Source organism: Leopardus geoffroyi, chromosome A1 (assembly GCF_018350155.1).
Source record: "Leopardus geoffroyi isolate Oge1 chromosome A1, O.geoffroyi_Oge1_pat1.0, whole genome shotgun sequence".
Classification (NCBI taxonomy): domain Eukaryota; kingdom Metazoa; phylum Chordata; class Mammalia; order Carnivora; family Felidae; genus Leopardus; species Leopardus geoffroyi.
In genome coordinates this window covers 121106385-121119152 of record NC_059326.1, presented here as the reverse complement: position 1 = coordinate 121119152, position 12768 = coordinate 121106385, and the positions used below count along the sequence as shown (strand labels likewise).

Sequence of the window (12768 nt, the reverse complement as noted above, 5' to 3'; positions counted from 1 at the left end):
GATCTCCTGACTATCACAATTTTATCATGGGATTATGTAGTCTTAGCTATGACTAGACATCCTATATTCTGCAGTAGTTACACTTAGAATAATGAAGCTATATATATTTTCTTTTTTCTCTTGGCTTAATTGGCATATAACATAGTGTAAGTTTAAGGTGTACAACATAATTTTATATATGTATGTATTGCAAAATGATTACCATAATACGCATCCATCACCTCTCACACAATTATTTTTGTGTGTGATGAGAAAATTAAAGTTTACTCTTTTAGCAACATGAAATATTCTTAACTTGAATAAAACAATTGCTTATATAAACTGTAAATCTCTTTTTAACAAAACTTTTGTTGTAACAGGCAGTTATTGAATTATTATGGATATTGTTTTGTGTTGACTTTAAATGGTAATGCTTTGGGAAATCTCTGTAGTTTAAATATCCAAATGTAGAATGACATCAATGATTTTTTTTTTTTTTACAGGACAGAGTTCATTCAGAGAGGCAGAATTTCAATTACAGGGGCTGGCTTTCTCAACTGCATTTTGGAGACTTTTGCCAGCACATTCTTAAGACAGGGAGCCCAGAGGGTAAGCTTGTTTTTACTTTGAACCAATATTTATTTTAAGAAATCTTGAAGATTCCTGTTGGGTTATTGAATAAGGCTCCTGAGCAGACACGATGAGAAAAAAATACAGTTTATAAACAAACAAATAAAAAATAAACAAATAGATGCAAAAATAAGTATCTTTGCTAATTATTGCGTACATCCAAATCAAAGTAAAACTTAAATGCCATTTGTGACCCATTAAATTAAAACTATGCCAGTAAAGAATATGTAATAATATGGAGAACTAAGAGATATAATCAGAATGAGTAATTACATTTTCAGTATATTCAGTATGATGACACCCATTTAGTGAAAAAGATAATAGCTAGTATTTATTGAGCACTTATTATGAACTACTCACTGTAAAAAGAATTTTTATTTATTATTTAATACAAACCTTTGAAGTAGCTATTTTTGTTGTTCTGTTATAATGGATAAAGAAGATACAGAGACCTTGAGTTCTTGGTTGTCACTTCTTGTGTTTTTCAAATTCTGTGGGAGTTTAGGGTTCCATGAAGGTGATTTAGAGACCACCTTAGAGTCTAAGGTTGGTACCCTGTTTTAAATAGAGCTATTCTTGGGGCACCTGGGTGGCTCAGTTGGTTGTGCATCCGACTTTGGCTCATGTCATGATCTTGTGGTTTGTGAGTTCAAGCCCCGTGTTGGGCTTTGTGCTGATAGCTGGGAGCCTGGAGCCTGCTTCGGATTCTGTGTCTCCCTCTCTCTCTGCCCCTTTCCCGGTTGTGCTCTGTCTCTCTCTGTCTCTCAAAAATGAATAAATGTAAAAATAAAATAAAATAAATAAATAGAGCTATTCTATCTTTAATCTGTCTTATATAGGGAAATTTATATGTCTCATTTTCTTGCCTTCACAGCATTATTTTCAAAACGTCTTTAGGGTAAAGTCTATTCCTTATGCATTATGATATGCTTATTACAGGTGTTCTGAAGTATTGAGAAATTATTATTTAATTTTTATTAACTTGTTTTATATATAATATTGTACTTTTAAATTGTTGTTGTTGTTATTGTGATAAGGGGCATAATCACTTCCTGGATTTACTCAGGACATATGCTATGCATATGTTACCTTGTTTTGTCTTGTTGAATAATAGGTTTAATGGCTGGTCTGAAGGAATATTGTTGTGGTTCCAGAGATTATGTGGGTAACAAACCTTTGTTCTCGCTTTGCAGATCTAGGTTCAAGAATGAGCCTGGACCATGATGTGTTAGTCTGGGAGGCTGAGGATGATGAACGAGCGTTTGATACTGTACTGTACTCCATAAACATACTGTCAAGATTAATGGTGTATTCCTGTCTCAGAATGCACATATCCAGACTGGCCCAGCCTGTTGAAGCTGGGCTTGAAGTGGATAGCTGGGCTTCTAGAAGGTCTGATATGACCTTACTCACTCACACATGATTGGAAGTTTTTCTGCTATATTGCAAAGTATGCCTGTGTAAAAACCCACATGTTGTGCAAAATTGCACCGTGGAATTAATGGGTCTGATGACAGAAATAATTTCACTGCCATATCCCTGAGTATCATACACTCTTTTGATCAAGATTGAGAAAAGTTTTCTGTAAAGAACCAGATAGTAAATACGTTAGGGTTTGTGGGCCAAGAATCAAACTGGAGATATTATGTTGGGGCTTTATAGCAAGAGAGAAACAAGTTTCCACAATTTTTTTTTTATTTACAAAATTAAAAATATAGTAATAGTTGAATTTTTTTTGTAATATAGTTCTTCAGATCAGAAAAATGGGATTCCATTTTGTGGGAGAACATAACGTTTAGCTAAATTATGATTCAGAGTTAGTGTTCCCTACCATCAAATTGCAAATGGTCATTTGTGAAAACCATTCTTGTGGATCACACAAACTCTGGTGGTGGACTGGATTTGGCCTGTGGGCTATATAGTTTGCCAACCCCTGCTTTAGATAAATAAATAGTCCTTGATTAACTCAGATGGGTTTATGTTTGACCTGTCCATCAATCTGAACCTTGTAATGACTTTTAACCATACAGTGGTTGTGGATATTCTGATCCTGTGCGATGCATAAAGTGAACATTATTAGTCCCATTTTATCGATGAGAAATGTCTTGGAAGAGTTAAGTGCACCTAATATGTGGGTGGCTGCTTGTCTGCCTTTTTCTTACATGTATACGTGGAGCACCTGCTTTTTGCTAGGCTCTGTGGTAAGCGTGGGCTTTTAAATGGATTTACTCAAGGTCACAAGGAGAGCAAAAGGTGGAGTCTGAACTCACATCCCCATGTTTTACAAGTCTTACCCCTTGCCACTTTACTCTGCAAGATTTTTCAGGTAAACAAAGCAGATGGTTTGCCCACTCAGCACCTTTGCTGTGTATCAGATGCATTTGTGTGGTAGTCTTACTTTCTCTGTAGTTATTAGGACTCTTTGGTTATAAGTAATAGAAACTACTTTAGGCTAGCTCATTCATTGTAAGGGTACAAGGGCCGTGAGGCAGGCAGGCTTCAGAATGGTCTGCCCTGGGACTGAGAGATGCCAGGAACCCAGATACTATTCCTTCTTCAGCACTTGTCTATAAGAGTATGCATCTGTTGTATTCTCTTTCTTATCATGTGGGCCTCTGCAGTCCAGGTGTACATGTTGTATAGAGTTTTGGCCAACCAAGAGACTGTCTGCTTATTTCATTCATTTCCAAATTCCTTGGAAGGGACTCTTGTTGGCATTTCATAGGTCAAGCATAGCCAGGAGGGTAGACGTCAGGTTTTATGAATATGGCTCGTCCCAGGTCGTGACTGGATTGGGTGGGAAGTCATGTCCCAGGGAAAAGGGTGGTGGGATGGGTAAATACTCCGAAGGGTTTCTGGCATGATCTCACAGTAGATTGTATGTTCTTGATGGCAGAGAGGGGGTTTTATGAATCTTAATTCCAATTCCCCTCAACCCATCATAGCTTGGGCAGTGGTCCTACATTCATGTGGAAATGGGTAGAAAGGAGATAGAATGCACAGCTATATCTCATTTGGTTTCTGATGAGTATTATCTGGAAATCATCAAGTGGATTTAAATTTTTTAAGTTTATTTATTTACTTTGAAAGAGACCTGGGGAGGGGTAGAGACAGAAAGAGAGAGAGACAGAGAGAGAGAATCCCAAGCAAGCTCCACACTTCCAGCTCAAAGCCCCATGCAGGGTTTGAACTCAAGAACCGTGAGATTATGACCCAAGCTAAAATCTAGAGTCAGATGCTTAACCAGCTGAGCCACGAGGCACCCAAAGTGACTTTAAATTTTTAAAGTGAGAAACCCAAGTAATTCCTGCGTATTCTTGCTTTTGCTCAGAAGTAAGAATATATTTTTCCTGTGAGGTTTTGCCTTTTCTGGCTTTCCTCTTTTTTTTTTTTTTTTTTTTAAAGAGGCTTAATGAGTTAGCTTTTCAATCTTAGGAGCCACTTGTGCTAAATGGTCTTTTACCTTTTAGCCAAGTGGGGATGTTTTCCGGTATCAGCCTGACTTCTTGATAAACCTTCACAGTTGAGCCTGCATAAATGGCTTCTGTGGAAGTCATCCTGAGAGTGTTTTAGGTGAGTTTATTTAGGACTTTATTCTTGAGACTGTTTAGTGATGGTAAAGGTGGGATCTGATATCTATTTTTTTCTAGAAAAAGCAAAATGAGACACTCGCAAATTCAGTATCTTTGTGTTTGTAAATTAAAAGCTGGCCCTAGATATGAACCCCCGAGGTGAGGTCACTTGTATTTCTGTGGCTCTGGTGGCTTGTGCAATTATTTTTCTCTCCTCCTTTCACTACTTTGAGGTGACATACAATTTGGGGGCCCTTCTAACACAAATGCTGACTTTTCATATGCTACTCGGACTTCCCTTTTCTCTGAGAATGGAAGTATGTGGGCAGGAGAATGGAGATTGCCCCCTGGTAGCCAAGTCAAGAGCTATGCTTTTGAAATAGAAGCTGTTCTGAACTTATAGCCCACTAAAGCTCATCTTTGTAATGTGGCACAAATCACTTTATTCCCCTGATCCTGTATGTACTTGTCAACAAGATGGAAACTTTAATGCATTCCTGAAGATAGGTATGAAAACTATGTTTGAAAGCTTTCAGTAGATTGAAGAACACAGGTCAAATATATGTAAGGTGTTATTTTTGTTTTCAAGAATTAAAAAAAAACCCTACTCACATACTTCCTTTTCATACTTTCTTTTTATGGTTGCATGTTTGTTTGTTTTCCAAACCCATATGAACACCCAATAGATTTTAAACTCAGAAGTGTAGTTCCACAAACAGTTTGAGTATCACCTATGTGCCAGGCATTGGGTGAGGTGCTGGAGACACAAGCAGGAATGAAACAATTCATAAGAGTGGAGGCTGTGCCTTATACAGCTTTACTTCACAGATTCTAGCTCAGGGTGGAAGGCCTGACAGGCAACGAATAAACATCTGCTGATGGTGAGAATTATTGAACCCCATGTGATTGTCAGTGCTCAGCACTATGATCATTGTTGGGAAGGATTTTCAAATAACAACTGGTACTTACAAGAGCTTACTTGATGCCATGCCCTACGCATGGCACACATTACCTTAATTACTTTTCTAAACAAGTCTATGACATAGGAACTCTTCTTCCTCTTTCATTCACGGGGAAACTGAGGTCCCAAATGACAAAGCGGTTTTCTCAAGGTCACAGAATTAGTGGGTGGTGAACTTGGGATTTGAACCCAAACCTCTCTGACTGCAGAGTGTACTGTTAATGAATACCACACTGCCACATCCACTCACTCTGCCCTCAGGCAGCCACTTGTGTGGGGCCAGATGTGGTGTGCTCGATAGAGCCAGAGCAAGGAGTTGTGGGGTTTACAGTAAGGATGGAGGAATGCAGAAGCACGGAACTCAGTTGCCGTGGAAGGACTTGGAATGGACTAGAGGGACGAGGGGCCATGATGTTGGTAGTTGAAAAGGTCTTGAATGGCTCTGTTCAGAGCTGCCAGCCTCTGGTTTTATTCAGACTCCACCTGGCCTAAATTCCGGACTTCCATGCAGGTTTGAGGGTGTGTTTAGCTGGTGTTTCTGCCATTTTTACTATAATGATATGTCCTTTTTTCTGTTTTAATATGGACTATGGATTTGTTTTTGTGCTATTTGTTTTGAAAATATCTTTATATTACAAAAGAAAAGTTCAGTGGCATTTTTCACAGAAATAGAATAAAACAGCCCTAAAATCTCTATGGTATCAGAGAAGACCCCAAATAGCCTTTCTTCTTGAGAAAGGAGCTGAAGGCATTGTGCTCCCTGATTTCAAACTATATTACAAAGCTGTAGTCATCAAAACATTATGGTATTGCCTAAAAACAGACACAGACCAAAGGGGAAGAATAGAGAGCCCAGAAATAAACCCATGTATATATGGTCAACTAATTTACAACAGAGAAACCATGAAGACAGTCTCTTCAACAAATAGTGTTGGGAATACTGGACAACTGCATGCAAAAGAATGAAACTGGACCACTTTATTATACCATACACAAAACAACAATAGCAAAAAAAAAAAAAAAAACCCAAACAAATGTTCAATAAAATGGGCAGAGGAGTTGAATAGACATCTTTCCAAAGAATACATATAGATGGCTAACAGATGCATGAGAAAATGTTGAACATCACAAATCATCAGGGAAGTATAAATCAAAATCACAATGAGATACCACTTCACACCTGTTAGAATGACTTGTATCAATAAACAAGAAATAATAAGTGTTGGTGAGAATGTGGAAAAAAAGGAACCCTCATGGAAAAAAAGGGCATGTAAGTTGGTGCAGCCTCTATGGGAAACAGTATGGAGGTTCCTTAAAAAATTAAAAATAGAACCACCATATGATCCAGCAATTCCACTTCTGGGTATTTATCCAAGGAAAATGAGAACACTAATTCAAAAAGATAGGTGTACCCCCACGTAAATAATGCATTGTTTACATTAGGTAAGATATGGAAATGACCTAGATATCCACTGATGGATGAACAGATAAAAAAGATGTAAAAGATGTGGTGCGTGCATGCGCATGCACACACACACACACACACACACACAGAAATGTCACTCAGCCATAAAAAAGAATGATGTCTTGCCATTTGTTAACACCATGGTTAGATCTTGAGGGTATCATGGTAAGGAAAATAAGTCAGATAGCGAAATACAAATACCATATGAGCTCACCGATAGGTAGAATCTAAAACAAAAACAAAAACCAGGTTCATAGATACAGAGAATAAATTAGTGGTTGCCAAAGGCAGTTATAAAATAAAGATGTGGCGATATAAAGTACAGCATGGTGACTGTAGTTACTAATACTGTATTGCACATTTGCAAGTTACTAAGAGAGTAAATCTTAAAAGTTCCCATCACAAGAAAAATGAATTCTGCAACTATGTATGGTGCTGATGTTAAATAGACTTACTGTGGTGATCATTTCACAATATATCCAAATACTGATTCATTATGTGGTACACCTGAGACTAATATAATGTATGCCAGTTATACCTCAAGAAAAGGTACACGTGAAGATGGTGTTGGGAATGGTTTGGCTGGCAACATAGAAAAGATGCAGTGGAAAATGTCATCCATCAGTTGGAAAGGTCAGGGAATTATGGATTCTCAGAATGAAAAGTCCTTCCCTTCCTGAGCTGCTGATCAAATCCAGACCAAGTGCTGCACACAAGACTTGCTGGCTCAGACTCTTGGGGGCACAACAGAGAAGAGGCTCTTGAGTACATGTGTTGGTCTGCAAGTTTGGGAAGCAGGGTGTTACAGAAAAGGAAGCATGAGTTTTTAAGATGTTATTTGACTCGCCAAAATCGTGACGCAAGAAGGTAGAGGTAGACCTACAGAAAAGATCTCCTGACTCCCCCCCAGGATTAAAAACTACATTAAAACCTTTTTATTGTAGCAAAGTATATGTTACATAAAATTTACCATTTTAACTATATGTAAGTCTACAGTCTGACATCATTAAGTGCATTCAGTGTTGTACAACCATCAGTACCATCCAATTCCAGAACTTTTTCATCTTCCTAAGTAATAATTCTGCAGCCATTAAATAGTAACTCCCCATTCCTCTCTCCTCCTAGTTCCTGGCAACCACCATTTTATTTTTTGTCTCTGTGAATTTGACTACTTTAGGTACTTCATGGAAGTGCAATTGTACCATATTTGTGTTTTTCTGTCTGGCTTATTTCACTTAACATAATGGTTTCAGGGTTTATCAATGTTGTAGCTGGGTAGTATTCCATTGAGTATGTATACCACATCTTGTTTATTCATCCATCAGTGCACGCCTGTTGTCTTCAACCTTTTGGCCATTGTGAATAATGCTGCCATGAATATGGGTATATAAATATCTGTTCAAGTCTCTGCTCTCAATTCTTTTTCTGGATTGTATGGTAATTCTATGTTTAAATTTTTGAGGAACTGCTTAAAAGTTTGTTTTTGAGATAGCTCTCTCTCTTTTTCCATGGCAGCAATGAACTGTACTATTACTGTGTATTTTTTTCACGTCTGCCCAGAAGAGTGGTGCTATATATACTATACTCTTGGCTGGTGACACTAGTGAGTGTGCCATATGGTGCTTTCCTCAGTCCGAGAGCCACTCAGTTGTCTCTTGACTCTGCCTTCATCTCTGTCTGCTGTAATCTCATGTTCTGGTGGACAGTTTTGATCCATGATGGGTTGGATGGGTTGGAAGCATTGAAAAGTTGGAGATGTTGAAAAGTGTTGAAAAGTGCCAAGGAAAAGCGTCCTGGATAGCAAGTACATATGTTAATTTGCCTTGAGGTAAGCAAGCACATTCAAAAAACATATCAAGGAAACAGAAAGATCTGAAGGAAAACAGGGTTTGGGGGAAGTCTGAGACACATGCAAGGCTTCGTACACATTTCTGCAGCCTAGGGGAAATGGCCAGTGACTGAAGCAGAGCTGAGAGGGGCCCAGGCCAGTCAAGCCCCACCTCAGGGATCCTAAGAGAAGGAAACAGGACAGAGATCAGGCTATTCTGTGGGGCAGGTATGGCTCTGCAGGTGCTCTCCAATTCTGGAAAGGGAGCCTTTGCAAGAATCTTGGTTTTCAACCTTTTCTTCATTATCACCCACCCACTCTCAGTGACTCTTTTAAGACTTCTTTTTTTCTATTTGTCCCCCTCCCCATGAAATATTAATACCATGGCTATACTGATTATCTCTTTGTAGACTGTATTATGCTATTGCTTTATACATAAAAAGTGTAAGATATTTTTCACTCCCCAAAACAAAATGTCACCTTGTGTTGTTAGGGTTCCCATTGAGAAAACATGGTTCCTACTGCCCTGGGTATCACTATCTCCGTCTCTCCAAATGAAAACAATCACCAGTCCTCTGGCCCCCAACCCCTAAAATTCCAAGCAAAAATCAAAAGAACTTTTTGGTGAACTCCCACGTGGTTCTTGCAGATTTCACATTTTACTCTTCTGGGAGAGGCTTAGGAGACAAAATGGGTGGTAATGCTCTTGTCATGCAAGTGTTCTTTTTTTAGCCCAGTTGTCTTCCCACTTGGAGACGACCATAAATGCTGTGGACATGCAGAGCTCTCATTATGCACTCGCATAGAGGTTTTTTGTTTTTTTTTTAGGTTTGCGAAATACATTTTCAATGTGTAATAAAATAATGTGTTATCTTAGCCACTCTCCTGGCAAGGCCCCATTATTAGTCCCATGATTATTCCTGTGTTGATTGAGAGGCTGAGGTGGAGAGAGACTGAATTCAACAGCATGTGAAATATTTGTCACTGAAACAATGTGGGCAAGTCAAACAGTTTGAACATCGTTTTAGAGAAGGTCTGGCCTACACATGCTATAGCTAAAGATATCTGAACATGCTGTTTCCTTAAGGTGTTTATAAAAATCCATTTTAATAGTGGAAGATAATTCTCTGCGACAGAAGATAGTATTCTTGTGTACATATTGGTATATACAAATGTGTGTGTGTGTATGTATATATATATATCTCCAAACACACAGCCACTGTACACAACACACACACACACACACACACACACACACACACACACACACACACACTCTGAGACACTGTATATGTAGTCCAAATGGGCATTTGAAAAACCTGGTTACTGTTTGGTTGCACCATTTTTGCAAACTGTATTAGTTACCTATGGCTGTATAACAGATTACCCCAGCACTCCACAGCTTACAGCACACGTTTACCGTGTCTCAGTTTCTACGGGTCAGGAGTCTGGGCGTGCCTTAGTTGGATCCTCTGATTCAGGGTCTTACAAGGATGTAGTCAGTGTCTTGGCTGGGGCTGGGATCTCATCAGAAGGCTCTAGGGGGAAAATTCAGTTTCAGGTATATTCACATGGTTGCTGCCATGCCTCCCTGGTAGGGAGCCTCCTGGCTGGTAAGATTCTGCCAGCCTCCCTGGGTTCCTCGACATACGGGGCTCTCACAACATGGCAGCAAGAGAAGGGGCAGGAGAGTGCTAGCAAAGCAAAAGCCATGGTTTTTGTTACCCGATCATAGAAGTGACATCTATTTATTTCTGTATTGCGTTCATTAGGAGCAGGTCATGAGATGTAGCCTGCAGTCAAGGGAAGGGGATACACAAGGGCATAAATACCAAGAGGCAGGGATCGCTGGGAGCAATGTGAGACCTGCCTACCACACCGACCTCATGTGATGGGTATGCCAAGTTGCATCCACAACTGTTGAATTCTTTTTGGTGGTATTGGGAACTGATAATTAGAAGTTGGTAAGGGTTAGCTGCACCCGCACAACTTCACTCCCAGCTTATAAAAAAGTTCTGCAATGCATACAGACATTTAATTACTCGCTTATTTATAAGTAGGCACAAAATAAATGACTTGTTTTATAAGTTTGATTAAGTCTCTGTCCTTTTGGGTGCTCCGACCACGAATTGCATAAATAGATGGCTCCCTGAAAATAGAACTGACTCTATTCCAAAGGCAAGATTCGGCTTTTCTAAAGATAACATCAGGTGGCCAAGTCTTCTGACCCAGTGGATGGGCATAGGACCACGTATACATAAACTTTGGGTGCCATCCCTAAAGTTGGCTGGTGAAGGGCTTGCTGGATAGAATCTTAGCTCTTCATTGTGCAAGGAGTGTATCTCTGTAATGTTGAGCTAATCCCTGTATGTTAGGTTCCACTAATTAAATTAATGAGAGTCCATTTCTCACATCCACTAGGAAGCCACTAATTTTACCGGTGAAAATGCACAATTGATGCCAATTATTAAAGCCTCTGATGTTTTCAAGGATAACGGTAACTGACATTTTTGGAAAGTGAGTTTGCTGATTAGAATGCTCACAGCCAACCCCTGGAGCCTGAAGCTTTCATTAGGGCAACTGACTGTACCTGATGTATAATGTGAACTAACACATGTACCATAATATTATATTGTATGTACCGAAATATTTTGAAGCAAATAGATAACCTGATAGTCATATACCAAATGTCAACTCCTGAACCTAGTACACTTTGTCTTTAGAAAGATTATTCAGTGTGAGACAAGGTTTCAGCTGTGTGTTTAACACAAAGATTGAATATGAAGCTTTAGAGAAGCGGCCTTTGGTCCATCATCTGGTTTTTTCATTTCCTGGATGTCACATATCACATCTTGGATCGTCAATTTTCTCATCTCTGAAATGGAGAGATAATAGTTGTCTTTCACAGGGTTATTTTAAAGATTAAGTGAGGGCACATATATGAAACATGGCTGACATAGAGAAACTCCAAGAATTGTTAGCATTAAGAGAAGTTGTCTGATAAAAAATATTTTTTTAAGTAAATACCCTCTTAAATACTCATCTGAACAAAAATTTTAGATTGCGGCAGTATAGGTCAAGTTTGTGTTGTCTTAAAAATTATTTTTTGCCATTTTTTAAATCCATTATTTTACCATTCAGTGTCTCCATATTCACCATTTTGATTTAGTTCTTTCCATTTGTGTTCGTGCATGTTTGCTTATGTATGCATGTATGTATGGTATTTTTTGAAAGACACACTGGGATTATTCTGTTTATTTGGCCCAACTTTTTCATTTATGGGCATATTGTTAACATTTTCCTTGAAAACATGAGTTTTGATGCCTTTGTAATATTCCATTGGCATAAATGCCCTTATTGTTGGTTTCTGGTTTTTTTTTCCACTATTATAGATATTATTGTGGTAAATCCATGAATACAAATACTTGTATTTCTCATCACTTCCGGGGTTAAAGAGTGTGCACATTTTTAAGACCTTTGATGCAAATTGCTAAATTTCCTTACGAAAGAGTTTTGCCACTTTGCAGCTTCCACCGCAAGCCAACTCTGGGTATTATCAGAGATCTTGCTGTGTAACATGACGTAACCTCTTAGAATTTCCATTTGTCATTAGGGAAGCAGGGTTAATTATTCTACCCTCCTAGGATTTTTATGAAGAAGAAATGAAATTGTTAGCTCCAGACTTCTGGTTCCTGCTCCAAAGACATTGAAAATTAATGCTTCTGTCATTAACTAATTGTTTGACCTCAGTCTTCCTCCAAGAGTTTTAATTGTGTTACCTTGAACTAGTTGCCCTTAGCTGCCCAGTTTCTCAACTGTGAAATGAATGTCTGGTGGACACACATGCATGGTAGTCCCAACCTTAAAAGAGTGGACTTTTCAAAACCCAGTAATTCCAAGATTGAGGAAGACAGCAAATACAACTGTCATTCAAAAGAATAAATAAAAGTCACAAATATGACAGGTGAACATCAGTGTAATTAATAATCTGCTGACTGTATGTTGGAGGTTTGCATTTCCTTCTGGGCTTATGTTGGAGACTTGTATTTCTTTCTGGGTTTTGTCCATCTTTCAAGATTTTTTCCATTACTTGAACAACTTGAAAGAACTTCTGTCCTTAGTTCCAGAGGGTTTACTTCCTAGCTCTCAATTTACCTCTGTTGGCAATACTCTTCAGTGCTCAAGTAGATTTATTTACTCGCTATTTATTCATTAGATGCTGGTGATTAGTTAAGTAATAATAACTGCCCTCTTCCTCCATATCTCCTCTCCATCAGCTCGCCTTGTCGTGCCATCTCAGAGTTTTAGTCCTAAGAAATGTAGCCTTTGCAGT

At 38.7% G+C, this 12768-nt stretch overlaps 1 protein-coding gene across 6 annotated transcripts in view; it reads left to right on the top strand.

Moving 5' to 3' along the window:
• Positions 1–12768, top strand: part of PRELID2 (PRELI domain containing 2) — a 195390-nt gene that overhangs the window by 33474 nt on the left and 149148 nt on the right. For all 6 annotated transcript variants that reach the window (XR_006715789.1, XM_045492536.1, XM_045492566.1 and 3 more), the window contains one exon: positions 483–588. Coding sequence is in view for 5 of the 6 variants with exons in the window: in XM_045492536.1 (XP_045348492.1) it covers positions 483–588 (106 nt within the window). In the remaining variant the exon portion in view is untranslated. The remainder of the gene's footprint in view (positions 1–482; positions 589–12768) is intronic.